The 27808-nt window shown below is 43.7% G+C and overlaps 1 protein-coding gene across 2 annotated transcripts in view; it reads right to left on the bottom strand.

Moving 5' to 3' along the window:
- LOC119169862 (uncharacterized) overlaps nt 1-27808 on the bottom strand; it is a 225998-nt gene that overhangs the window by 160127 nt on the left and 38063 nt on the right. For both annotated transcript variants that reach the window (XM_075886556.1, XM_075886555.1), the window contains exons 3-4: nt 22245-22358; nt 8751-8876 (exon numbers count right to left, since the gene is read on the bottom strand). In XM_075886556.1, the coding sequence (XP_075742671.1) occupies nt 8751-8876; nt 22245-22358 (240 nt within the window). The remainder of the gene's footprint in view (nt 1-8750; nt 8877-22244; nt 22359-27808) is intronic.

The raw sequence follows: 27808 nt of genomic DNA, 5'->3' as shown, positions 1-27808 counted from the left end.
AAGGATTGCTAAGTATATTGAACAGACATCTCTGTTTGTTTGACGTTCATTCTGCTGTCCTTGGTATGACATTTTCTGCGACTTACCGAAATCAGAGTGACGGCTCCCGAATAATTCACCGGTGCCCATACTGCGTGTCTCTTACAGAAAGAAAGATAATCGAGGAAAACGTCTCAGACATGCTTCGACGGAATATGATGCATCCTTTCTCGAGTCCATGGTCTTCTCCAGTTGTTTTGGTGCAAAATAAAAATGGAGTAGTACGTTTTTGCGTTGATTACCAGGCACTGAACAAAATAACGCACAAAGATGTTTACCCTCTCCCACGAATCGATGACGCATTTGATTTGTTGCATGGCGCGGAGTATTTTTCAGGCCTTGACCTGCGGTCGGGCTACTAGCAATTACCAGTGTCCGAATCTGACAAAGAGAAGACGGTTTTTACCACCCCAGATGGCCTATATGAATTTAACGTAATGCCTTTCGGGCTTTGTAACGCGCCTGCTACCTTCGAACGTATGTTCGATAGCGTACAGTGTGGCCTGAAGTGGAAAACCTGCTTATTCTACCTCGACGACATCATAGTGTTTTTGTCTACCTTGTCGCAGCATCTGCAACGTCTCGAAGAAGCACTAGGCTGCCTTTCAAAAGCTGCTTTACAGCTGAATACGAAAAAATGCACCTTCGCAAACAAGATAATCAAGATTCTAGAGCACTTAGTCAGCAAAGACGGTATTTGATCAGATCCTGAAAAGCTTGCCGCCGTTCTCGAGTTTCCCCGTCCGTTGCGTCAAAAAGAACTGCGCAGTTTTTTCGGCTTGGCATCCTACTTTCGGTGCGTCATACGTGATTTTGCAAGGCTTGCCTCTCCGCACCATCAACTGCTCGCAAGTAACACGGCATTCGTCTGGTCCAAAGACTGTGAAAAGGCTTTTCTGGCGTTGAAGCAAGCCTTGACATCCGACCCGGTGCTATGTGACTTCGATCCAGGTGCACCCACTATTCTTCACACTGACGCCAGTGGTCATAGTCTCAGTGCCGTTCTACTGCAGCGAGATAACACCGCACGCGAACGTGTCATCGCTTACGCCAGTCGTGCTTTGACTGCTACCGAGAAAAATTACACAATAACCGAACAAGAGTGCCTTGCTGTTGTATAGGTGGTACAAAACTTTCGTCAATATTTCCATGGCCGCCACTTCACAGTCGTCACCGACCACAACGCATTGTGCTGGCTTTCGTCGCTAAAGAACTTATCGGGCCGCCTTGGCCGCTGGGTGCTTCGTTTACAAGAGCACAACTTTGCTGTCGTCTACAGGTCTGGTAAGAAGCACCAAGATGCTGATGCTCTCTCTCGCTGCCCTCTACCTAACCGTAATAGCCCACATTCACCAATTTCCATCGCAGCATTACCTATCGCAGGTCTCAGTTGGCTAAGATTCGGCCGGCCTTCTACCCTCGTGTCGCATAACCGAGTTGACCTTTACTGCCACTCCATAATAGTACGCTTAGAAGGCACATCCACGCCTCCGAACGCCCGACCTCACCGACAACTAAAACAATTCACGCTCCACGATGGTGTTTTACATCGCTATATTTACCACGTTGAAGGAAACAAATGGGTCCCCGTTATACCACGTTGTCTACAACGTCAGGTTCTTCAGACATTCCACGATGATCCTGCTGCTGGGCATCTCGACAATCACAAAACGTACGACAATATACGCAGTCAGCTCACCTTCCTAGCCTCTCATCCGCCATTGCCAAATATGTTTCTTCGTATACCTTATGTCAACAGCGGAAACGACCCACTACTGCTCCTTCTGGCTTTCTCGAACCTCTTCCTTGTCCCGCTTTGCCATTCAAAGTCGTCGGGATAGACTTGAACGGCCCCCTTCTCGTGACCTCCAATAAAATCGTTGGATTGTAACGACTGTTTCTTGAGACCTTATATGGTGATTGAACAAATGTCCCCCATTAGTTACCGTATCTCACCACTTAACGCTCTCTCCGACCACCGTTGCCGTGGGACAGAAATTGTGTACGTTTCTCGACTGAAACTGTATACCCGACGCAATTTCTAATATTGTCTCTCGCGCAGCCACGTGGCCGCTTCCAGCGTGACGGGGAATTCGTGTGAGCGCCGTCACCGACTCTTATTTATGAATTGGACGTGTCATCATCATTTGTATAATTTCCTCATCTGTATATATCATCATCAGTGCGTGCCAGCTTGACCTCGTCTTGCATAAAGATCTTCCTCACACACACACACATATATATATATATATATATATATATATATATATATATATATATATATATATTTACATGTATTTATATGAAAAAGAACGATTATAGGAATGTTTCGTAGATTCCAGCTAGTGGGTCAGGTGGTTTTTCGGGACGACAACGAAGCAGGCATCTTGCTGTACAGCTGATCCTGAATACGCTCTTTTCGCTGCCGTAAGCTGCTGTCATCTTTTGTTCGGGTTGCACTGCGACACTGGTGGAGGAACTGGGCCGTGACGCTGCCCGATGCTTCACAGTCCTAGTGGGAGCCGTTAATCTAGCCCGGACGTGCCTACTGCAACCCCTGTCCATCGATTCAGTCGTCGGCTACGAGGTATTCCTCCAGACTGCAACCTCTCGCAGAAAACCTCTACCAGACATCTAGAAATGGCTAACACCAGCCCCCAGCCTGTACTTCTCGGCACCAGTGCTCCCGCTCCATCCCAGGTAACGTTTTTTCATTCGCTGGAGCCTAAACGCTTTGGTGGTGGCGCACACGAAGATGTAGAAGACTGGTTAGACCACTGTGACCGTGTTGCGAAGATCAACCACTGGTCTACACAGGGAAAGCTCGGCCGGGCCTACTTCTATCTTGATGACAGCGCTCGTACTTGGTACGAGAACAGAGAAGGCAACCTGTCCACATGGACCGACTTTCACCAGAAGATAGTTGAAACTTTTGCCAATGTCGACAGACGTGACCGCGCCCACCAACTACTAGAACTAAGGATCCAAAAACCCAATGAAACGGTTGCCATGTTCGCCGAAGACATGACACGTTTATTTCAGAGGGCTGACCCGCAGATGACTGAAGATAGGAATTTGCGCTACCTCATGCGTGGCGTGAAAGAGCAGCTGTTCGCCGGACTTCTGCGCAACCCGCCAAGCACTGTAGAGAACTTCATCAAAGAAGCGTCGCCTATCGAGCGGGCCCTTCACCAACGCTGCCGACAATATGACCGCTTGTGCAGCAGCCCCTAAACTGAGGCCGCCGCTGTGACGTTTGACAGTCATAGCTCCTTACGTGACATGATTAGAGAGATTGTTCGTGAAGAATTGCAAAGGCTGCGGACTCCGGTAGTGGATACACCCATGGCATCCGTCGCTCAAGTCGTCCGTGACGAAATCCGCCAAGCATTCTCGACAGCTGATCCTGGCACCGAACAACGTCCCATGACGTACGCCGCTGCCCTTCGAAGCTCCCCACACGCTCCGCCTTCATACTACCCGCCACCTGCAACTGTTCCTTGGTCACCACCACAAGGGGAGACATCGTGGCGCCCATCCATCCAACCCCCATACGACCAGTCGTCTTCTGGCTCGCCATGGCCTTCGTCGCGTGAGGAGCCATCATGGCAACCACACCTTCGCCGAACAGACACCTGGCGCACTGCCGACAGGCGTCCACTCTGTTTCAACTGCGGAGGTGTAGACCACATAGCCCGCTATTGCTGGCACCGCGCCGATCCGTCTCGCCCTCTCAGGCCACGGCTTGACATTCGACATGCCAACGAGTACGTATCCCGCCGTGGAGATGTCGGTTCTCAAGGACCTCCGGTACCTCGACACCCATTCGACCACCGCCGTAACAATGATGACGAGGCTACAACTGATTACGAGCCGGTCTTCCGACATCGACCACGCTCTCCTTCTCCTGCCCAGTCACCTTCGTTGCAGCGCCGCACTTTTGCCGACACCAGAGGTGCGAGGTCACCCAGCCCACACCGGGGAAACTGAAAGCGGTGACCTCAGGGGGTAAGGTTGCAGGCTGTCAAGAGGAAGAAAAAAAGAAGCCCCCATTACTCCCACCTCAGGACGCTGTAAAGCCGACAAGACGTAATACAGACGAAACCGTGACCCCAGGCCTTACCGTTCTTGTGGATGGACAGCAAGTCAAAGCTTTAGTCGACACCGGGGCTGACTTCTCTATTATCAGTGATGACCTTGCCGTACGCCTCAAGAAAGTAAAGACAGCGTGGACGGGATCTCACTTAGGGACGGCAGGCGGCCAATTACTGATGCCTGTCGGAATGTGCACAGCAAGGCTCGACATCGGTGGCTCTACTTTCGTGGCGACGTTCGTCGTTCTCGCTTTATGCTGTAAAGACCTGATTATCGGAATGGATTTCTTGAGAGAACATGGCGCCGTGATCAACATCCCTGACAGGGTCATTACATTTCGCAACAACAGCCCTACTTTAGTCGATTGTTTAGAGCCGAGACATACGTCTTGTTCAGGGCCTTTGCGTCTGACGGATGACGATGTGGTCATCCCGCCACGATCGTGTACGCTTGTTTCGGTGGCAGGGGATGAGCCGTTTGACGGCGACGGCATTGCTGACCAAATAAGCTCACTGATATTTAGCCACGGTATTTCAGTTGCTCGAGGTCTTGTCACTGTCACTGCTGGACGCACAAGCTTGCTGCTCACTAACTTCAGCACTGAGCGCCGACATCTCCCGAGGGGTACAGCCGTCGCTTACTTTGACACTACTGCAGAAATCCAAGGCAGTTTATCGGCCCTAGACGAAGCACCTCAAGAAGAATCACTACCTAATCTTGACGTTGGTACTACGTTGTCAAGGGACGAACGAACTAGACTTCTTGAGCTGCTAGCTGAATTCCAGGACTGCTTTTCATCGACATCACGGGTCGGTCGAACGCCGCTAACAAAGCATCGAATAATTACCCACGACGCAGCAAAGCCTATACACCAGAATCCTTATCGTGTGGCTCCAAAGGAACGAGAAGTGATACAGCAACAAGTCGCTAAAATGCTTGAAGATGATGTGATTCAGCCATCACAGAGCCCGTGGGCATCGCCTGTAGTATTAGTTAAGAAAAAGGACGGTACCCTGCGTTTTTGCGTGGATTACAGGAAGCTGAATCAAGTGACTAAGAAAGATGTGTATCCGCTTCTACGTATTGTTGACTCCCTCGACAGGCTTCGAAACGCTCGCTAATTTTCTTCAATAGACCTCAGATGTGGATATTGGCAGATCGAGGTAGACCCAAGAGATCGGAAAAAAACCCCTTTTGTGACGCCGGATGGTTTATATGATTTTAAAGTTCTACCCTTCGGTCTGTGCTCAGCGCCCGCTACTTTTCAAAGGCTCATGGACACTGTACTTTCAGTGTTAAAATGGAAGACCTGTTTAGTTTATCTAGACGACGTCATAGTGCTTTCCCCAACTTTTGAAGAGCATTTCAAGAGGTTAGAAGTTGTTTTACGAGCCATACACTCCGCAGGCCTCACATTGAAACCAGAGAAATGCCACTTTTGTTTTGAAGAACTGCTGTTCCTTGGTCATGTCGTCAGCTGTACCGGCGTTCGGTCTGATCCAGAAAAACTTGCGGCTGTGGCACATTTCTCAGTACCGTCCGATAAGAAAGCTGTCAGGCGCTTTCTCGGCCTATGCGCCTACTATCGCCGGTTCATCGCCGACTTTGCACGGATTGCGTCGCCGTTAACTCGCCTCACTAGAGACGACGCCACCTTTGAGTGGAATCACGAACAGCAAGCAGCGTTTAATGACCTCCGCCAACGTCTTCAAACACCCCCAGTGCTTGCTCACTTCGGCGAACAAGCGCCAACAATGCTTCACACTGACGCAAGCAATGTAGGCCTCGGAGCTGTGCTTTTGCAGTGGCAAGAAGACACGGAACGAGTGATCGCCTACGTAAGCAGGACGCTAACACGCGCTGAGGCCAATTATTCAACAACTGAGAAAGAATGCCTCGCCGTGGTCTGGGCAGTTATGAAATTTCGCCCGTACTTGTATGGCCGCCCTCTCAAAGTTATAAGTGACCATCATTCTCTTTGTTGGTTGACTAATTTAAGAGATCCAACCGGCCGATTAGCACGGTAGAGTCTGAAGTAACAAGAGTTTGATATGACGGTCATACACAAGTCTGGGAAGCGCCATACGGACGCCGACTGCCTGTCTCGATCACCAGTACAGTCAGCTTCTCTTTCTGACGACGATGATATGGCCTTCCTTGGGGTTCTCGACGCGTCCACGATTGCCCAACAACAACGAAGTGACCCTGAATTGCTTGATTTAATTAATTACATGGACGGACGTTCTTCTAGGGCACCTAGAGTCTTTGCAAGGACATTATCGTCGTTTTGCTTACGCAATGGCGTCCTCTACAAGAGAAACTTTTCGTGTATCGGAGCTCCCTATTTGCTCGTTATTCCTGCACCTCTTCGAACTGAAGTGCTCCAAGCATGTCACAATGAGCCGACGTCTGGCCATTTAGGCTACACTCGCACATTGGCAAGAGTACAGCAGGGATACTACTGGCCACGACTCACAACAGCCGTCAAGCACCACGTTCACACTTGCATCGATTGCCAGCGTTGCAAGTCACCTCCAAAGAGACCCACCGGTCAGCTGCAACCAGTTCAGGTTCCACGTACACTGTTTGAACAGATAGGAATGGATATTTTGAAACCCCTTCCTACTTCTACAGCAGGGAATCGCTGGATTATAGTCGCAACAGACTACCTAACCAGGTATGCCGAAAAAAAAGCTATCCAAAAGAGCACCGCAGTGGAAGTGGCGAGATTTTTCATAGAAAATATTGTGCTACGCCACGGTGCTCCGACAATCGTGATCACGGACCGCGGAACAGCATTTACGGCAGCTATTTTAGACCACGTCCTGATGCTTAGTGGAACGACTCACCGTAAGACCACTGCGTACCACCCGCAAACAAATGGACTAACGGAGCGCCTCAACAATACGATTGAAGACATGCTGTTGATGTACGTGGACGTCCAACATAAGAATTGGGACGTGATTTTACCCTATATCACGTTCGCATACAATACGGCTAAACAAGAGACGACTCGCATGACTCCATTCAGCTTGGTTCACGGACGGGAGGTACGGACTATGCTGGATGCGATGTTGCCCATGAATGGGACGCTACCGACACAGGCGCTGACGTGTTCACTGAACGCGCGGAAGAAGCTAGGCAGCTCGCCCGCTTACGGATCCACCAGCGACAAGACTACGATGCAGGCTGCTACAATGCTCGCCTTAGAACTGTAACGTACAAAATCGGTGACAGAGTGTGGGTTTGGACACCCGTACGAAAACGTGGACTGTCCGAGAAGCTGCTAAGGCGATATTTCGGGCCATACCGAGAATCGCGCCAGCTAAGTGACGTCACCTACGAGGTTGTCTCCGACAGTCCCCAATGCTCGAGGCGTCGCCAGCACCAGCCTGAACTTGTTCATGTAGTGCGTATGAAGCCGTACGTGAGTTACTGACTGCACGTTAAAAAAATACTGTGCGTCTGCATAGGCATCGGGGCGATGCTCTTATAAGGAGGGGCAAGTGACACGTGTTTATATGAAAAAGAACGATGATAGGAATGTTTCGTAGATTCCAGCTAGTGGGTCAGGTGGTTTTTCGGGACGACAACGAAGCAGGCATCTTGCTGTGCAGCTGATCCTGAATACGCTCTTTTCGCTGCCGTAAGCTGCTGTCATCTTTTGTTCGCGTTGTACTGCGACAATATATTTATACATACATACATATAAATATATATACATATATATACATATATATATATATATATATATATATATATGTGTGTGTGTGTGTGTGTGTGTGTGTGTGTGTGTGTGTCTATGTAAGGAGAGAGAGCATGAAGCTGCTTCAGCGCATTGATATAATTACAATCTTCGCGAGAAACTATTACCTAACGTGGACATCGAGGTAAGGTCTAATTCTATTCTGAGTGTTATTTCTAATTTTTGCCACCTTCACTGCCAAACTTCGTATGTGTCATGCTGAAATAAAATTCAAGAAATCATACATAATTAGCCTCAATTACCGTAGAAATTGTCTACACTGAGACTCAATAAATTTTTGTTAACCTTTCAGCATGAACATTTTTCCACAAGTCCCACTCAACCTGCCCTCCTCAACAAATATCGCGTTATATTCTTGAAGCACAACGTTTCCTAGAGGAAACAGGTGAAACGTAATGTCTCAAAACTTTGCCTCACATTTCACGCATGCTACCAGGAAATATTTTTCCCTTTCGACTCAAGCAGCAGCGAATATGACTGCCCAACGCTATACACCCGCACTGCCCCCTCACAAAGATCCCAAATGTGACCTTCTCACTTCACGTGCACTGAGTTTTGACGTGATTCTCTTTTAGGTATTTCTCTAACGGCTGCTGTCCGACTTGTTGGTGACTAGCACTGTTTTTAGGCACTGAACTAAGAACGAAAACAGAGGATGAAGAAAAGACACGTGTAATCTCACAAACTAACTTTTAGAGATATTCACACTTAATTTTAGTATATAACTTGCAGTCAGATGAATATGATTTTGTATCTCATCAGTCGCTGATCATAGTGTCGTTAGAAGCAGATTACACCGTAAAATAAACCCACTTGATTGTAGTTCGGGCATCGCTTAGCAATAACTTACGAGGCGCCTTTGTTGTTGTGGTCTTGGTCGGGGTTGTAGATGTAGTTGTTGGACTTGTCGTAGTAGTTGCCGTAGTCGTCATCGACGTCTTGGTAGTCGGCGTTGTCGTAGCGCTTGTGTAAGTTCCTGCCAAACACCAAAGATAAGGCCATTTAGGTGCACTGTAGGCAAATAATGAATGTTAAGCAGATGTTGATTATGGAAGTAGCGGTCCAGAAACCTCCTAGTGCTACTTTTGTACAAATAAGAGCTTATAATAAAACAAATGACATTTTAGTGATCAGCACTGTGATTGCACAATTCAAATTTCCCGCCTGAAAGCAGTCAATTTCACGTCACTGTTGCTGTGCCCAATGTTGTCCGCTTCTCCTTCACGGCCGCTGACACTATTGGCAGCCAAGCGAAAGCAGCGAGAGTAACTGCAGTAACAACGACCATTGATCAATTTTCGGCCATGACCTTCGAGATGAAAGACGCCCGACGTGTTTTGCTTGGTTAAATTGAGCCCTGCTAGATAGCACCATATATCCAGCGTAACTAGACAAACACGGTATTCTCAACCACTCGCGTCATTTGCCATATTAACGCTAAGCGATTTTTTTAATCATACAGAAACAGACATGCAGCATTTTCTTACGTCTATTTATGCACAAAAGGTTCTTTTTTAACTGCAGCCAGTTTGATTATTAGTGATTATTCGTAGTCGGGCACAATGACGTCATCGGCATAATTTACAAACTACCCCATTTGTGGGGAACGTCGTGTGGTACGTTTAGATGAATTCATCGTTAAGTAGGGTACTGCTGTTCAGAATATTTCGTTTTAGATGTTACTTGCGATACACTGAGCTTTCACTTTGACGTGAATTGTTTCGTTTAGTTTTTTTGCCTTGAGAGTCTTTTTAAAAAAGAAAACTCCAGCATATTGAAAATAGGACTCTCATAGTTATGAACTGCTTCAGAATCAGCAAATGCATACCAATATTACAACATATCAGTACGCTTTCCAACTGCATTGGTTTTGACTGAATCTCGAGACACCAGGGCAGTGACTGAGGAATTGCGGCTCCAGTACGTTATGTTTGGTGAAATGGAAATTTCCTATGTGTGCTGCATGGGTGAAATTATAAATAAAACGTCCGTTCAAATTACTTTAAACCGTTTCGTTACAGGAATATATGGGTAGGTACGACAAATCTGGCCAGCTGGGCACACTGTCGTCACATCCTGCTATAGTAAGCTCGAAGCGGCCATCAATCGTTAAGATAGTAGAAGTGGTAAGGTGATGGTAGCAGTAGATAAATATACGTAACTAAAACGTCAGTATATTCGTACCGTTATCTGAGGGTACAAAAATAATTCGCATGACTACAGCGTTTTGCAGCAACCCACATTTTGTTAATTTATGGCATGTTCGTCTTTGCAAGCAGTTAGCTCGTTGAATTCGCATTTCTAATTCACCCTTGTTGTTGCGCTGCCCATCTGCTGGGATAATTTGTTGGTGTGTCCAACAGTTCCTGTTTTTGAATGGGAGTTCCAAATGTAGGATATCGCAGAAGATCGATGACGTTCAAGCGATGTTTGCAAGTAAATCAGTAAACAAACGCGAGAATGTTCCGATGGCAGGATTATAGAGCCGAGTATATCGTTTCCGAACTCTAACTTCCAAACACAGCGTTCTCAAGCCCAAACAACCCAGGAGTCTCAAACACTCGGCCCGAAGCTTCACATCAAATAGAATGTTTGGGACTAAATAGTACTCGAAATAATATCTCAGCTAATGTGGTACGCTTTTTTGTAATGTACGAAGACGGGAGTTATCTCAGACAGGTCTTTTTTTTCTTTCGTGATGCACGTGGTGAGATTTCCGTGTGTGAAAACATAACCACGGAAAGAAATCGTTAGATTATCTTCTGGCCATCGTAACTTGGACAAATCTACTGGTCAGTATACATGAGCTTCTTGAATCATGAGAGTTAACTCTCTTCAGAAATTAGCCATTTACGGGGAGTGCAAAATGCGTTTTAGGGGCGAAGCTCTTTAAAGCTGCACCCGTTCATCCCTCGTAGTAGTCGTAGTCGTAGTCATAGTCGTAGTGTGTAACCAGCCTTACGTTTCGACCTGCAAGGAGGTGCCGGTGGGAGATTTCTCTTGTGCGTTGTTGAACGATAAAAAATTCGCAGCATGCGCGTTAACTAAAAGCTTAATTCTCCTGTCTCTCATTCCTCATTAGCAATTGGCATGTGGATTGAGCACTATCTGACAAGAAAAGGTTTCTACGTTACACTCGCTGGGCGTAACCTCCTTTGTTTTAGAAAGGTTTAGCAAGCATTGAGCTGCTGTGCCATGAATACAGTGAACTAGTATATACCATGAACTCGAGGTGTTCAAGGTGGGAAGTAGATACGAAGTGCAAGCCGTAAGAAAGTAAAAGCTCAATTCTCCTGTCTCTCCTTCCCCATTAGCAGCCATTGGCATGTACATTCAGCACTATCTGACAAGAAAGGGTACGTTATGCTTGCTGGGCGTAACCTCCTTCGTCTTAGAAAGGTTTAGCGAGCGTTGGGCCGCAGTGCCATGAATACAGTGAACTAGTATTTATTGTGAATTCGAGGTGGTTAAAGGTGGGAAGTAGACACGAAGCGCAAGCCGTAATTAAGTGTGCGCGTGCCACCTCTCATTTAGTCCTTGGAATGTCCGCTGGATGGCGGTGCTTTTATATGGGGAATATATGATGAAAAGATGCGAGATGGTGGTACTTGGAGTGTTGAAATTATGGATGAACGGACACACAGACAAATGCATAGACGGACGCAAGGATGGCTGCACGGACGGGTGGACGCATGGATGGACGCAGGGGCGGATGCATGAACGAACATAGGGACGAACGTACAGAAGCACGTGTGGACGCAAGAACAGATGCAGCACGGACGGGGGGATGGACGCACGGATGGTCACACAGATTGAAGCATGGGTAGTCGGAAGCAAGAGCGAATGAACGGACGGATGCTTCGCCCCACTCTCTATCGTTAGCTCCGTGAATATGCGGCCATTTTTTTTTCAAATGGGAACATTAAGTGACATTCTCTCCAAACTGCTCTATCACCCGGTTTTTACCTTATTTACTGTACCTGCGTTTGGGGCCCAAACGTTTTCTGAATATGACCCATTACCTGAGGTCAGTTCGAGACCCCTGTTCTAAATTTTTAAAAGTTGAACTGAGCTCCTTCAATTATGCCCTGCATTCGTGCAAGTGCGTTCAAAGAGTCGGTGCATCAGTCATAATACTGGTGATTTCCCGAAGGAGCATACTTCAAAAAAGCAGCGTACTGGCTTGTTTTAACACCACTGTCGCAACATAATAATCCTCTATGCACCAGGGCGTGACGCCTGCACCAGTGGTGGAGGTGGAACTGGTGATAGTATTGAAAGTTAGGCTAGTTGGTACGGATGCACTTTTCGCTGCTAATGCGCAATTCTCCGAAGCGATGCATCGCCTCATCACTTCATGTAGCAAAAATGGGTTTCTCTGATTTACCGTGAAATGTACTTTCGTGAGTTAGCTTGTTTGTTTTAGGGGCGAAGCTTCTGAGGGGCTACCCTTGACCAGCGTCCCAGTGTCTCAGCGTCGACATTTATATCAAAACACCTGTAACACAGCTGTCGCACAGGTGACCGGCACCGTAAGTCTGTCTATCTGTCCGTTGTTGCGTCCCTCCACATGCTTATCGATTCATTCGTGCGTCCATAGGTCCGTCTGTGCATGCGACCGTTTGTCCGTGCATGCGTTTGTTTATTCGTACATCCATTTGTCCGTCCTTTATACTTGTCGGCGACTTCAACCTAGGCATTATGGACCTTAAGACCTAGTTTTGTTATTCGTTAGTATTCAGTTTGTGGAGACGCGTGAAGTTTTATTGGTCACTTTAATTTCAAGGTATTTTATAAATCGCACACTATGGTTAATAAACTACCAATATTGTTCCACATCTTTATTGACTCCCGCATTGATTCGATTCGTTCAGATAAGCACTTCACAAATGAGGTCCGTCTATGCATGCGACCATCTGTCCGCACATGCGTTTGTTCATTTGTACATCTATTTGTCCGTCCTTTATACTTGTCGGCGACTTCAACCTAGGCATTATGGACCTTAAGACCTAGTTTTGTTATTCGTTAGTATTCAGTTTGTGGAGACGCGTGAAGTTTTATCGGTCACTTTAATTTCAAGGTATTTTATAAATCGCGCACTATGGTTAATAAACTACCAATATTGTTCCACATCTTTATTGAGTCCCGCATTGATTCGATTTGCTCAGATAAGCATTTCACAAATGAGGTTCGTCTGTGCATGCGACCATCTGTCCGCGCATGCGTTTGTTCATTCGTACATCTATTTGTTCGTCTTTTATACTAGTCGGAGACTTCAACCTAGGCATTATGGACCTCAAGACCTAGTTTTGTTATTCGTTAGTATCAGTTTGTGGAGATGCGTGAAGTTTTATTTGTCACTTTAACTTCAAGGTATTTATAAATGACACACTATGGTTAAAAACTACCAATAATGTTCCACATAGTTTTTGAGTCCCGCATTGATTCGATTTGTTCAAATAAGCATTTCACAAATGAGACATTTTTATGAATATGAAATGACAATAATAATGGCTTTTTTGTGACAAATAAGCAGTGCTTGTTTCCCTTTAGGGCGATAGCTTCACTTCTCCACACCTATAAAAGGTCTTCATACTCACCTCATTTGATGCCAGTGGCTATGCTTGCCACACGATAAAAATTTTTAAAGCAATTTTTGAAGGTCACCTGGTGCGCTATCTTTAATGCCATGGCTTAACATCATTCTTTCGTGCCGCCACTAGGCTGCATTCAAATTCACTGCATGGTCTTGTTCAGAGCGTCAAGGTGCCGAGCACTGAGTTTGTTGTCAATGTTGCGCAGTGAGAGATGTGGGAGTTTTGGCCGAAAAACTGCGCCTTTAAAAATGAGAACAAGCAATCAAACCAAATGTGTCAAACGCATCATCTCGTCTTTTTCCAGGGCAAGCTAATTTGAACTGCCCACACTCAGTGCAACCGCAATCATCTAAACGAAATCTTTTTGTCATCCTGGCTCGCTCAACTCTGATGGCATGGGGCAGTGATGAGATAGGTTTTGCGGTCCTGTTCGGTAGAAGCTCACGCCACGTCTACGAATTGACCAGTCTTCTTTATAAAGTTTTTACTTCCACAACCACCACGCTATTGGTTTTGAAGGACCGAAATGCCCAGTATTCGTAAACAGGAATAGTTTTCTTCAATTATCGTTTCTTGCACTCCCCTTGATCTCTGTCATGTATTTCCGTGGTAACTACAAGTAATATAACTCACAGTCTGATGTAAGCACTAAAAGAAAGAAATGAGGATTTGAATCTTTTTTTGGAATTCACAGGGCTTCAAAGTTCAATATGGCCTTTTCTCGCAGATGGTGAAGTACAAGGTCAAACCTTGCTGCCGTGACGTACTCCTTCGTAAATTTCCCTGCTAACGTAGACTGACGCTATGAAGCCATGAAGCGCTGGTGGACGCTCGTTTCGCACAACACAAACAGTTTGCATAGCTACAGACAGCTGCGCGTCACTGTGCATGCGTCGTAAATCAGCGCCCGCGTACTGTGCCTATAGTTTATTCTTTATTTATCTCTGTTGACCAACGTACTTCAGGAGTTATCGGCTCTCACGAACTTTCTCACTGTTTTTTACAGTGAAATCTGTATATGTCTAGGTGAACAAAAATCTTTTAGCCATGAGATGTGCTAAAGGCCTCCATGGGCTGCGCTTTCAAAGTCATAGTTCTTTGCGTAGCGCCCAAACGCGTGCGTCAATTGCAGCGCTGTCCTTTCTGTCACCCTTGACAGCCGTGCCGCCGAGGCATAGCGCAGCAGTTTCAATTTACACATCAGATGGCTTGAAATAGTATAAATCCTCGAACAGTGGTACCAACAGTTGATTCGCGAGATAATTCATGTTCGCCCGACCGATGCAGCAGTTCGTGCACAAGAACAACCGCAGGTGGCGAAGTACAAGCAGCAACTGCGTACCTAAAATCCTACAGCTTTACGAGATGAATTCGACGACTACGGTGAGCGAACAAGCGACGTTGCGGGCAGCGCTACGTCAATGAGGCAATGGCAGGAACGCGTTCGTCACAGTGAACGCCCGGTTTCTGTGGAAGTTCCTGAAGAGACATTTTGATTTTGGCTGCTACCTTTGGAACCACGTGTGCCCACACGTTCCAGATAAGCTGCTTAACCAGCTGTGTGGAAGGCTGCGGTGGTGTTTTTTGTATTTTATTTTGTCGTCGCATATTACAAGCAATGTGTAATATCTGTATGAAGTATTGCAACTAGTACTTTTTAACATTAAACTTTTTTTATGTTCGGGTCCTCCAAGACTTCAGGGAAGTATTGCCGTCAATGATATGACATTGAATAAATGAATGCCATCAAATGAGAAATAAAAATATATGGTATGGTATGGCGAAATTGATTCAGGTCCTGAAGATCAATTCTTAGGTTGACGTGGGCAGCTTTCACGTAAGTAGAATAAGGTTTAGCCTTACTACCATGTCATTCCCCTTCTGGATGGCCTGTACTTGATATGACAAGTCTCTAATCTGAAAAATTCTCTGCCACCATTGCCTTTTCTTCTCGCCGTCAGTGAAAGCCACAGTACACTGCTACAGCATATTGTGCAGAAACAGTATATCATTACACTTCTAAAAATTGATTTGGACCTTGATTTTGGTCACAATATACCTTGTCATTACGTTCGGAATCGAGCAAGTTGTTGCTTGTAACATTCTCAGTTACCAGTGGACATCTGTTGAGCTCAGCGTGTGGCACTGGGAATTCACTTCAGTACATGTAGTAATGCTTTGTGACATCAATGCACGTCAGCCCAAGTGTGCAGGAAACCGCTGGTCCTTCCTTCAATATCTTGTGTGTGGGTCCAACTCTCCAACTCACCAGGTAGCCTGTTTAGTTACAAAGCCCGCAGTGAATTATCTAGTACCCTTTAAAAGTCATACAACATTTGTGTGGACTTATTATTCCTAAAGGCCATTGCTATTGCCACTTAATCTGCGAATGTCACATCTTTAGCAATGATTGTCATAGCATCCCGAGTGAGTCCATCGGCATCTACATTACTGCTGTGAAGGCTTCCTTTTCTCTCACGCATGAAGCATCTACAAAAGCCGCATGTTCTCTGTCCTGTTCTACCTCCAGCCGTAAAGCTTTGGTCCTAGCCTTTGTTTGTCCTGTTCTATCTCCTGCCTTAAAGCTGTCACCCCAGCTTTTCTTTTTTTCTGGTTGTGCACCGACTGCATAATCCTAGGGTAATAAGTACCTTCATTTTATACTCTATACTATCTCTTAGCTAAGTACCGGCAAGAAACAGCTGTTATATACCTCCCTCTTAATGGTTAGTGGCAATCTACCAGTCATAATTTAAGAGTGCTTGCCAAATGTGCGGCTCCTCCCCATTCTTATTCTTCTAGTTACTTCAATCTCGTGGTTAGACTCCGCGGTTATTACTTGCCCTAAGTAGACATAGTCTTTTACAACTTGAAGTGCACTACTACCTATCTCAAAGCGCTGCTCTCTTCTGAGGTTGTTGCACACTACTTTCGTTTTCTGCAGGTTAATTTTAAGATCCGCCCTTCTGCTCTCCTTGTCTAACCTGGAGACTTACAAAGAGGGTTCAGCTTAAATTGAGAATGACGTAGCGAGGAATGGAAAGAAAAATGGTAGGGGTAACCTTGAGAGACAAGAAAAGAGCAGAGAGGATTAGGGAACAAGCGGGGGTTAAGGATATTATAGCCGAAATCAAGAAGAGGAAATGGAGATGGGCCGGGCATATAGCGCGTAGACAGGATAACCGCTGGTCATTAAGGGTAACTAACTGAATTCCCAGAGAAGGCAAGCGGGTTAGGGGGAGACAGAAAGTTAGGTGGCAGATGAGATTAAGAAGTTTGCGGATATAAATTGGCAGCAGCAAGCACTGGACCGGGTTAATTGACAGAACATGGGAGATGCCTTTGTCCTGCAGTGGACGTAGTCAGGCTGATGATGATGATGATGACTATCTCTTAGTTGTGCTGTGTCCTCACCCGAATCACTGGGTATCACCTACCTCTCTTCAAGTACTGCTCTACCTGACCTTGTTCAAGAGAGCCACGCTATATGGGAAATTTGCTGAGGTTGAGTTTATTTATTTATATAAATATGTACACATTTATTTAGTTATTTGTTCATTTATTTATTTATTATTATTGTAACTCTCAATTAAGGTTTTAGGAGAGGGGGAAGATTTGTAATGTTTACAAATTGGCAAACACAATAAAAATAAACCGGAAAGTACGTACAGGCTTTCAGAAGATAGAAAAAAGACAAAAAAAGATGACGATTTGCAATAAACACGCACAAGGGCATCTAAGAAAATCCAACAAGAACTGCGTTCAAGATGACCACCAGCGTAGAATAAATCCCCTAGAGATTGTAATAAACAGCACCAGTACATGTAATACAGTACGTACAGTTATTGGTGGCGCTGCGTACTAAATGTTTCAAAGATTACTGCGAAGCAACACCGTTATTAAGCTTATTCCATTCAGTGATTGCCCTGGGGAAAATGGAATATTTCAATGAGTTATCACGAGTGGGGATTAGAGTCAATGCAAAGGTGTGCTACCCTGTCAAACAATATAATATGCGTGATAAGTCTAGTCTAAAGTAACTTTTAAGTAACCTTAACAAAAATTTTATTCTAAATACTTTGCTTTTTTTGTTGGAACTGGTATTCTGTCTTTGCTACTAAAAGATGTTATTAAAGTAGGTTTACAACTCTCATAAAAATTCTTTGATCTTTCCTATGAATTTTTGCCCTTTTGTTTATATTCGTGTTAGTGTGAGGATATAAAATGTTGATGAATAATATACAGTAGGCCGAAAATTTGCCTTGAATGCAATAAGACGAACGGCCGGATTGGAAAACTTGAGAGCTCATTTAGGATACAAGACTTCGTGATTGCATGAGCTTGTTGCCGTAATTATTCGTCTCATCCAGCTCAGGTCATGCGAAATTCAAAGACAAATGTACTTGTGTTGTACCTCCTCCAAGGAAACATTATTCTCTGAATATGTGAAATGAAGGGTGTTAAGTTTGTGAGGAACTTTCATAAAATCAGTTTTTTAGAGTTAACTGACATGCGAAATTTATCGCACCAACGAATGAGGTTATGAAATGCATCGTTCAAATGAATTCGGTCTGTCTGCTTTTCTATCTCTGTGGGTCGAACGCAGTCCTCAGCACATAACTTCAGATCTACCGGTATACCAAGTGAAATATTGTCGACAAATAGCAAAAATCAGAGTGGCCCAAAAACAAAACATTGGGACACCTGAATCAACTTATACAGTACGGGAACAATGACCGTCGAAGAAGACGTATTTTTTTTTGGTTTGGCAGATAAGCGCAAATAAAACTTAGAAACTGAGTATTTTTCTGAGTTGAATGCAATTTGAACAGCTACTTATTGTGAGATGTCATACAAAAGCTTCCGAAAAATTCATCAAAATTGCATCTACCTGCTTTCCGAAATTCATAGCTAGTGCGCTGTACTCACCAACTGAGTGCAGGTAGATAATTCTTTCCCGAATCCGTGCTGTGAACCTGACAAAATATTGTGCTCACCTAGGAACTCAAAGATATGTCGATCTATTATATGGTCCAACATTTTACAGGCAGTTTAAAGTATTAGGGTTAGGCAATGGTTACTAAGATACTGTGAATTTCCTATCGTATGTAAGGGCTTCACTTTTGCAGTTACGCAGTCTGCCGGAACTTGACCATCTCGCAAAGATTTAAATAAGATAATTTTTATATACTTTGACACCTAGAATTTTTAAGAACTCATTCGGCACTTCAGCCAAATGAAATTTCCTCTTCACTTATCAAAACATCTGATAGAGATGGTGTTTCCAAAACTCCATTATCTATTGTAAAAAAAGATTTAAAATGATCGTTAAAATCATAATATATTATGTTTTCGATTGATATGTGGGGTTTAACATCCCAAAACCACCATTTGATTATGGGAGACGCCGTAGTGGAGGGCTCCGGAAATTTCGACCACCTGGGGTTCTTTAACTTGAACCCAAATCTGATAACATGGGCGTACAGCATTTTCTCCTCTATAGAAATTGTGGCCGCAGCAGTCGGGATTCTATCCCGCGACCTCCTTGTATGCAGCCGAGTACTTTAACCACTAGGCCACCGCAGCGGGGCGAATAATAATGCTTTCAATCTTAATGCCTATTTTGTTGTAGAGCCTCAGTTTCATTATTTCATTATCTGTTCTATTGACCAGAAATCTGGCAGTTGTTTTGGCAAACCTCCTATTAACCTGTTCAACCTGTTTACCTCTGTGCCCATCAAAGCATCTCGGCTACGCATATAAAGTGACACAAAGCGAATGCGTGTACCAGTATAATGGTACTGTCCTCTCCCAACCATCTGTGTCTCCTAGTGATTCTCTATAACAGTCTTATGACCTCCTCAGTGTTGTGAGAGATGTGTTGTATTGTTCTTTCATTTGTTTCACTTGCCTCCAAGCGTAACCCTAAGACTCCAATCAATGAAACTTGCTTCATAAATTAATTCCCCCCTCGTGGTTTGTACTAACCTGCGCTCCTCCTCAAGGGCATATACTTGCGGTTTTCTACGCCTTCTTTATTTATTGCATAATAAGTGTTCAGGCTTGTAAACAAAGCGTTTCACTCCTATGTTTTTGTACTTCTATAAATGCTATGCGGAAGTTGTTTTTCTCGCTGTCCCATGACTCGTTTCAATCTCCATATAGTTACGTCGTTCGCATAGATTGTAAAATGAAAGACATCTAAGTTTTCTAACCCATTTGGTTCTTTTGACATGGCCAGGTTGAAAAGCATAGGGGACAAGACCGACCTTTTTGGCGTTTATCTTTTACCGATAATCTTCCTTTATATTATTGTCTCCAAATGCAACGTGTGCTGAGCAATCACTGCGAAAGTATTTAACGACTTCATGAAGTTATCTGACCAATACTATATCTGAAATAACTTCAAGCACGGCGCTGTTCTTCATGCTGTCAAAAGCGCTTTCTGCATACCACCCTAGAGTGCTCGAGTGTCTTTGAGTTAGCTAAGACCAGGTGTGTTTGATGAGCGACATGGCATCTTGTGTGAAAAAGCCTGGTCTGAAACCAATCAAACAATACGGTATGGTGTCATTGTCCTCCACCTATTCAGTTACCTGTTCAATATGACATGCTCTGGTGTATTGCCTAGACATCATAAAGAAATTGGTCTCTGGTTCTGGAAGATCAATAGTAGCTGGGCGATTTTAATAAGAAAGTGTTGGCCGTCTTCTACTCTTCTAAATATACCGCATTCTTCCATAATTCAATAACATAGTTTGTCAGATATCTTATCGACTCGTCGTCAAAGTTTCTAAGCAATCTGCGAAATACCGTTCGGGCCAGCTGCTGACCTACTATTAAATTGATACCATGATATGACTTCGACAATTCTTGGTTCAAGGTAAATTTTTCATCCTCTTCTGTCTTCAAAGTGAAGCACTTAGCCTCCAATCGCTTCAGTATGCTGTCTGCGCCTAAAGTCCTACTTTCTTCATGTACCGGCTTCTCCACCACCTTACGTCCTTTTCATTTAGTGCCTGTTTCATTAAGTAGTTGTCTGAGTGGGGTTCATTTATGCACCTTATCCTTCCTTCTACAACACACACCTCGTTCTGGTTTGTTTCGGCAAACATTGTGCGTGCTCCTCAATATTCCTATTGAGCTGAGCCACTCGCTTCCGAAGTCTTCTGTGCAAGCGTCGTGTTTTTCATCTGTGTGAGCTCTATTGCTTGGTTTTTATTAAATGGGCCAATCAACTCTCCATCTGCTCAACCTCTACTTCTGTGTCTATCGCTTTAGTTACTGCATTCAAATATTCCTTAAGCTGAGCTACACACTCTGGGGGTCAGATCTGGATCTGTCCTGTTTCCACTCTGTCTGGTCTGATTTTTTAAAACTTATCCATATCTACGCATGTGATGTGTTTTGGATTCACCCCGATGTTTAGACAGCAACTGTAGAGTATAGAGGTCGCTCCTCAGATCCGCGGCGCAGTTGATCCAGGCGGCCATGGGTAAGCTAGAAGTGAAGGTTAGATCCGGAGAAGTGTCCCTACACGTTGAAGGGCTACACTTGGTAGGCAATTTGGGGCTTAGTCATAGCGAGATGTAAGAACCCTAAATCTCGTGTGAGCCGTCGAAGTCCCCTTCTATTTTGAGGGCATAGCTCTGGCTACGGCCATAACTTTAGTAAATATTGCTTAGAAGCTTTGCCTCATTTGCTAAGAATGCTATATAAGTTGTGGCAGAACAAACTCTGTGACTTACTTGTTTGCCTTATAGAACCATTTATGCCTTTATATATATATATATATATATATATATATATATATATATATATATATATATATATATATATATATATATATATATATATATATATATATATATATACATATATATATATATATATATATATATATATATATATATATATATATATACACATATATATATATATATATATATATTCTATTTTCTTCTCACCTAATTCAAACCATGCCGTATGAAAAAAAATCTTGTCAATTAGGGCGACGATTCCCGTGCCGTGATCTTTGTCTTTCCTTACCACGTGAAAACTTACGCGTGAGAGTTTCCTGCAGAAATTTCAATCTTGGTCTATTTTGAATAGCTTTGGTGATCTGTGCTACTTACGTTCGCTTGCGTGGAAATCTTCTGCAGTTCCACTGCCACGAACAAAGTCGCTTTCTGCTATCCATTACTATTGTAAGTCCCCAACTTTCTTACCCCGCCATTGTTCTCTTGATGAAACCACCTATTGTTCCTAGGTTTTCCTAGTCGGGACTCATGCCTTCAACACCTTCACTCGTGACAATGGGTACATGGCGCTATACGATCTGATCTATCGAAACAGATGCAATCTTTCGTAAACACGCCCCTTATATCTATCTCACATCCTCAATCTTTTGTACTGCTCTTGGTTGGTGATCGGGTTAGTGTCACGTTAACGAGAATGTGGCAAACCACTCACTATAGCGCCCATAGCAAAACAATTCATCGACAATGCAGTTGAAGCATAGTGTCCTAGAATGCATGCTGACTTGCAATCTCGGAGGCCATGGTTGAAACGTCTCTATAGCAGCGAAACTCACCGGTGACGCTAGCATTGGGAGTCGCCCTAGACGCAAATACGTATTTCGCCTTTCGCTTTGGGTCAGCGTGCTACGCCTCATTGTCAGAGTAGTAAAGTACCATAAAGTATTACACCGCTAGCCACATCTAGCGTGCATAACTATATGTAAGTACCTTTGGTTGGTAGTGCTCTCCCTGACTCTGAATCAATATTTAGCGAAGTCACCACTGTTAGGAAGTCGCTCATAGCTTCTTCATTGGTGAAGGTGCGCTCCTCACGACCGAGACCTGCAAGGACACCAAAAAAGACTACTTATTGATCACACGAGAATGGCCACAGCACCATCGTATCACATTGGCCGAGGATTAACTGTGCAATAGTGAGCCAAACGAAAGATGTATTACACTCATCCGGTTGTCCTAACGACTAGCATTATAGGTACACACTACATACATACATAAACATACATCAATACATACATACATACATACATACATACATACATACATACATACATACATACATACATACATACATACATACACACATACATACATACATACATACATACATACATACATACATACATACATACATACATACATACACACATACATACATACATACATACATACATACATACATACATACATACATACATACATACATACATACATACATACATACATACATACATACATACATACATACATACATACATACATACACTTTCCTAGTGAGTCCGCAATGTCTAAGTTGGCGAATATTCAAGCTACTATGTTGTATTTAATTTAGGTTCATTTAAATCAGCAAATATTGTGCCGTATTATCTGTCCATATAGTAACCAGAAGGGTTACGTCAGATAACTTTGTGTAAGCAACGCATACATGAACGAGGATAATCAACCTTATTTGAATAACGTTAGGGAGACTTTCTTTGACTTTGTTAAATGCAAAACCAAATTGAATGTAAAACAGCTTCAAAGTTTGCCAAATATTTTCACTGAAGCTTAAACAAGTAGAACGGTATTCAGAGGGGTACAGTAAACATTTCCGCCAACCTGTAGTGTGGTATACTTCAATGGCTTACTCAGTTGAACCTTGGCAACATACAGAACACTTGTTGATAGGTTTGAAATGGGTAAGTAGGCTGCAAGGTTTTTTTCAAGAGATGCATTTTACAGGTGTGAGATATGTGGCTCAAGTGCCGACTTCAAAGGTCTAGCATACTTGGGCGACTGTTTTTGTTTTAGTTGTTACCTAATCCCTAGAAAAAAATTGCCAATCCAGCTCTGCATTTCAACAAATTTTATTCACAGGCAGAAATACATCTCAACTTTCCCTTTATGAAACCTTGCTCGAAAGCATTCCATACTTTGCCAGACAACTAACGTTCAGCGACGCCAAAGCTACAGCGTGTAATCAAGTGGCATGCTTTCCCAGCGAAACTTCGTTCTACATATGTACAATTAGCAAGGTCAACACTTCCGCCCTTGTTTAGCATCTGCTGCATTACATCAAAAATATGCCTATTTTTTGGGCAATGACATGGTATTCAATTGTTGCTGTGGTAGCCACCGATGGCTATATTTGCCACCCAACATGTCATTGTTAATGCCTGCGCGACCAGTAGCTTCGATTCAACCTTGCGCTTGCTGCGCGTCCACGCAGCCTACAGCAACAAATAAATGGTGAAATGAGTCATCACTCAGTGCCTTCTCACGATGAACTGGTACATTCTGTTGTTATTACTGAGACAATTCCTTTGTTTAGTGATGCCTTTTGAACCAAGTGCGCCGAGAGTTAGGTGACAGTTCATCGAAATAGCGCAAACAGTCACAAATACTTCTTTGTGGAAGCGTAAGGACAGAAGACTAAAAGAAATATTACAGTCAGCTTGGAATTCACTGGCCACACAGCACAAGATAACGACGAGATCATAAACTCGAGGCGGCGGAAGGCGTCAGCGTCAATGGACGCAGCTTTTTTTTCAGAGGCAAAGCCTCTTGAGGGTGTAGGCTTGTCTGTTGTACGTTGTCCGGCACAACATATGCAAGGTACTCGCTATACACCCACCTTATTTCCGTCATGGCTAGGTACTCACCGTACACCGCTATCACTATCGTGAAAAGAAGAATCCCCTATGCCTCTACGCCACTTGTCGTTCTAATAAGTGAGACACCCGTTACACGCCTGTACGGCATTATGTGTGTGGACTTAGTGCTATGACTGATGACAATGAAGACTAAGCCGATTTCAGACCACGCATTCTATTTCTGCCATGAATGGAAACAAGCCTGATGCGCTATCATCAGTGAAAAGCGATGCAGAAGCGAAAACTAAGCTAGCCCGGAGACGAGAGCTTGAGAAGCAGTGGCAGACTGGCAACGCTGACAATTAGCTGCTACTGCCGAGAGAAGGACGCAGCATGCAGCGGCTCAACACTTACGCAGACAACTTAACCGGGAGGTGACAACTAGGCATGCAGCGATTATGCACTCCGCTGCTCCCGTTCATGAGCTTCATGTTTTTACCGCACGGCTTGGGGTAGTACGTAATCAAAGGACAAGTGGTTGATGTCTCGATGGACGTTCAGAAAACGGTGCCATGCATTCCTAGAAACATACCCGATGAAGAAGCCATCGACGTGCACTTAATGCGAAAGCTTATAAACAAGCCCTCGTACAAGTCCCACCTGGTCAAGAAACGAATCTTGCAAACGTGATCGGAATATACCTTGAATAATCATCCTTCTACAAATACCTAAATTTAGGAAAAAGTACATAGACTTCATCATTGCCCATTTCAATTTAGATTTCATCGAAAATTCATTGGTATAGATTTCGCGGACCAGAACGCACTTTAATGAAAGAAAACTCAATGAAAAACTCAAAACAGCACATGAGTTCCACCAATGAAACATCGTACTGTACTTACGCTTAGTCAATTATTTACGTGAAGGAATGGGCTGGTGATTTAACTGCCCAGTTCTACCCCCCTCTTCATTCGCATAGAGAAAATTCGTACTTTTTAGCGCAACTTTCTGTTTGCCGAACTGCGTGCGAGCAGACGCCATCGTGACGCTTAGCAAGCGACACGGTGTGGTTAAATACATCGTGAAGAATTTCCGCCCTTTCTTTTGGCTAAGGGGACCTTGTATCCTCCACAGAGTTGAACGTAACTTCTGAGATTGAGTTATGACTTTAAATTTTGAACTATTTAAATTTTTAACTTCAGGGGGCACGGCACGCATCCGACGAACAACATGCCTAAGATTTTGCTTGCACCTATGCAGGTTGGTTACTATACGAATGTTGTTTGTTATAGACGTGACGATCGATTTTTGTTACTAGTACCGTGCCCTGGCAGATGTTTCAGTATTTTTTGTCATTGCTGTACAATAATTTCAACCCTGCTGTCAGGCGATGTGGAGGAAAACCCTGGGCCCACTAATACTCAAATGCTACAAGCTATTCCACACAACCAAGGAGCCTCGCACCGAAAAATAGACGCACTAAAGGAAGAAACCAGCGCATTGAAGGCTAAATCTGAAAAATTAAGAGGCTATCTTACGGTAACACAGGAAATGAATAAACGAATTGAGATCCTCGAGCATATTGTGCAGGAACAAGCTGATAAACTAGCAGATTATGAAAACCACAGTTGACGCAATAATCATTTGGTTTTTGGTGTTCCAGAAAGCAAGGAAGCTTCAGCTGTTGATTTGAAGAAAGTCGTGGCTGATGAGATCTTTAAAAACCCCTTGGTAGAAAAATTCAAACGATTGAAAGAATCCATCGACTTGATGAGGAAAAACCTTGAAAAGATAGGCCCATAATCATGAAATTTTATGATTACAGTGAGAAAGAAAGTGTTCTAAAAAACTCCAAGAAACTTACAGTGACCAATATAACCATAAGTCATGACTACGCTCGAGACACAGCTGAAATAAGAAGCAAGCTATGGAAAAGTGCAGCTTCAGATAAAACTAAAAGTGCGCAGGTTAAGTTCTTGCATGATATGATTAAAATAAACGGTGATATATATGGCATGAATGTCACTCGAGAAGAATGATACCTGTATCAAAATCATGCAGATAAACAGAAACAGAGATTAGCTCTTGAAGCTGCCGATGCAGGAAGGAGCACTACAAGAAACGAGAGCATGTCATCTAACGCGCTAGGAACGCCCTTTTCTTCACCACAGACATAGCTCCTGATTCTTTTATTTAATGCCCGAAGCATCGTTAACAAGGTAACTGAACTTGAATACATTTTGCTATCATGAAGTCCTCATGTGGTGGCCATAACTGAAACGTGGCTACAAAGTTGTGTCCCTGATAACTGAATTGTGCCAGGAGGCTACAAAATCTTTAGATCTGATAGGAACTCACGAGGGAGCGGGGTCGTTATTATGGTAAAAAACTCTTTTGTTGTCACGCATGTTCCAAGCAATGTACCAGAAACAGTGTGGTGTAAAATTAGCCTTATTAACACTGTATACCTTCTTGGTGTCGTGTATAGACCACCCACAACAGCATCAGACAATTTTGATATATTGAATAACTTCCTTTGTGCTTATGTAAATGGGAACATCAGGCTAATTCTTACTGGAGACTTTAATCTGCCTCACATTAACTGGGACAATTTTTCGCCCGAACACGTCGAGATTGTTAGTGGCAAAAAGATGTTAGAAATTATGTTCGCTCATAACTTAACCCAAATAGTGCGCGAATATACACGGATGACATCTTCGTCTCGGTCACTGTTGGACCTGGTGTTCCTTTCAAACAAATTGTGCAATTATCATATCTGTGTTGATCAGAAAATTTCTGATCATAGATTGGTCTATGTTACTAATCCACTGTGTGTTTCACGAGCTAGAACCCATACGACCATGCCAGTAAAAAATTACACGAACGCGGATGACACTTCAATTCTTGTCATGCTGGGGTATTCATTTGGTCATTTTGAGCACGCATCCGAGCTCCAAACAGTTGAAGAATTGTGGCAACGTTTTAAAGATATTATTCACTATTGCATCGACAAAATCGTTCCTAGTAAAGTGAAACAGACTAAACAGCTCAATCCGAGGATAACACGAGATATTATTCACAAAAAGCGAAAGTTAAAAAGGCTGCGGAGGAAAAGAAACCATGGCTCTGAGGATATAGCACGTGTACGAAAAGAATAGAAGAAATACTTGTTGGAATCTAAGTGCGGTTTTTTTTTGTCAAAAGTTGAGTTCTTTTATTAAACATTCACCTCGCAAGTTCTCGCTTTATTTGTCTGATCGGCGTGATAAAATTGACCAGCTGAAACGTGGAAATGAAACCGTGACGAAGAATGTTGATATTGCAGGTAGCCTTAACAATTTTTTTCAGTCAGTTTTTACGAGGCGCAGATGTGACACTGAAACAGCGGATGTAATATGCCACTTATCTGAGCCGATGGGTGAGATTACTATCAGTCAAGAGGGAGTAATAAATAGTCTATATTCTCTTGATTCCAAAAAAGCATGCGGGCCCGAATAAATACCTACCCCTTTTTTGCAGCGTTATGCGGAGTGGATATCTTACTATATAGAAGTTATTTTTCAAAAGTCTATTTGTACTAGTTCAGTGCCATCGGAATGGCGCACAACTGTAGTTGTCTCTGTTTAAGAGTGGTGATCGATTGTCCACCAATAAATACCAACCAGTATCGCTCACATCAATCTGCTGCAAAATATTGGAACA

Source organism: Rhipicephalus microplus, chromosome 2, assembly GCF_043290135.1.
Source record: "Rhipicephalus microplus isolate Deutch F79 chromosome 2, USDA_Rmic, whole genome shotgun sequence".
Taxonomy (NCBI): Eukaryota; Metazoa; Arthropoda; class Arachnida; order Ixodida; family Ixodidae; genus Rhipicephalus; species Rhipicephalus microplus.
The sequence above is the reverse complement of the archived record's forward strand: the minus strand, read 5'-3'. Positions and strand labels throughout refer to the sequence as shown.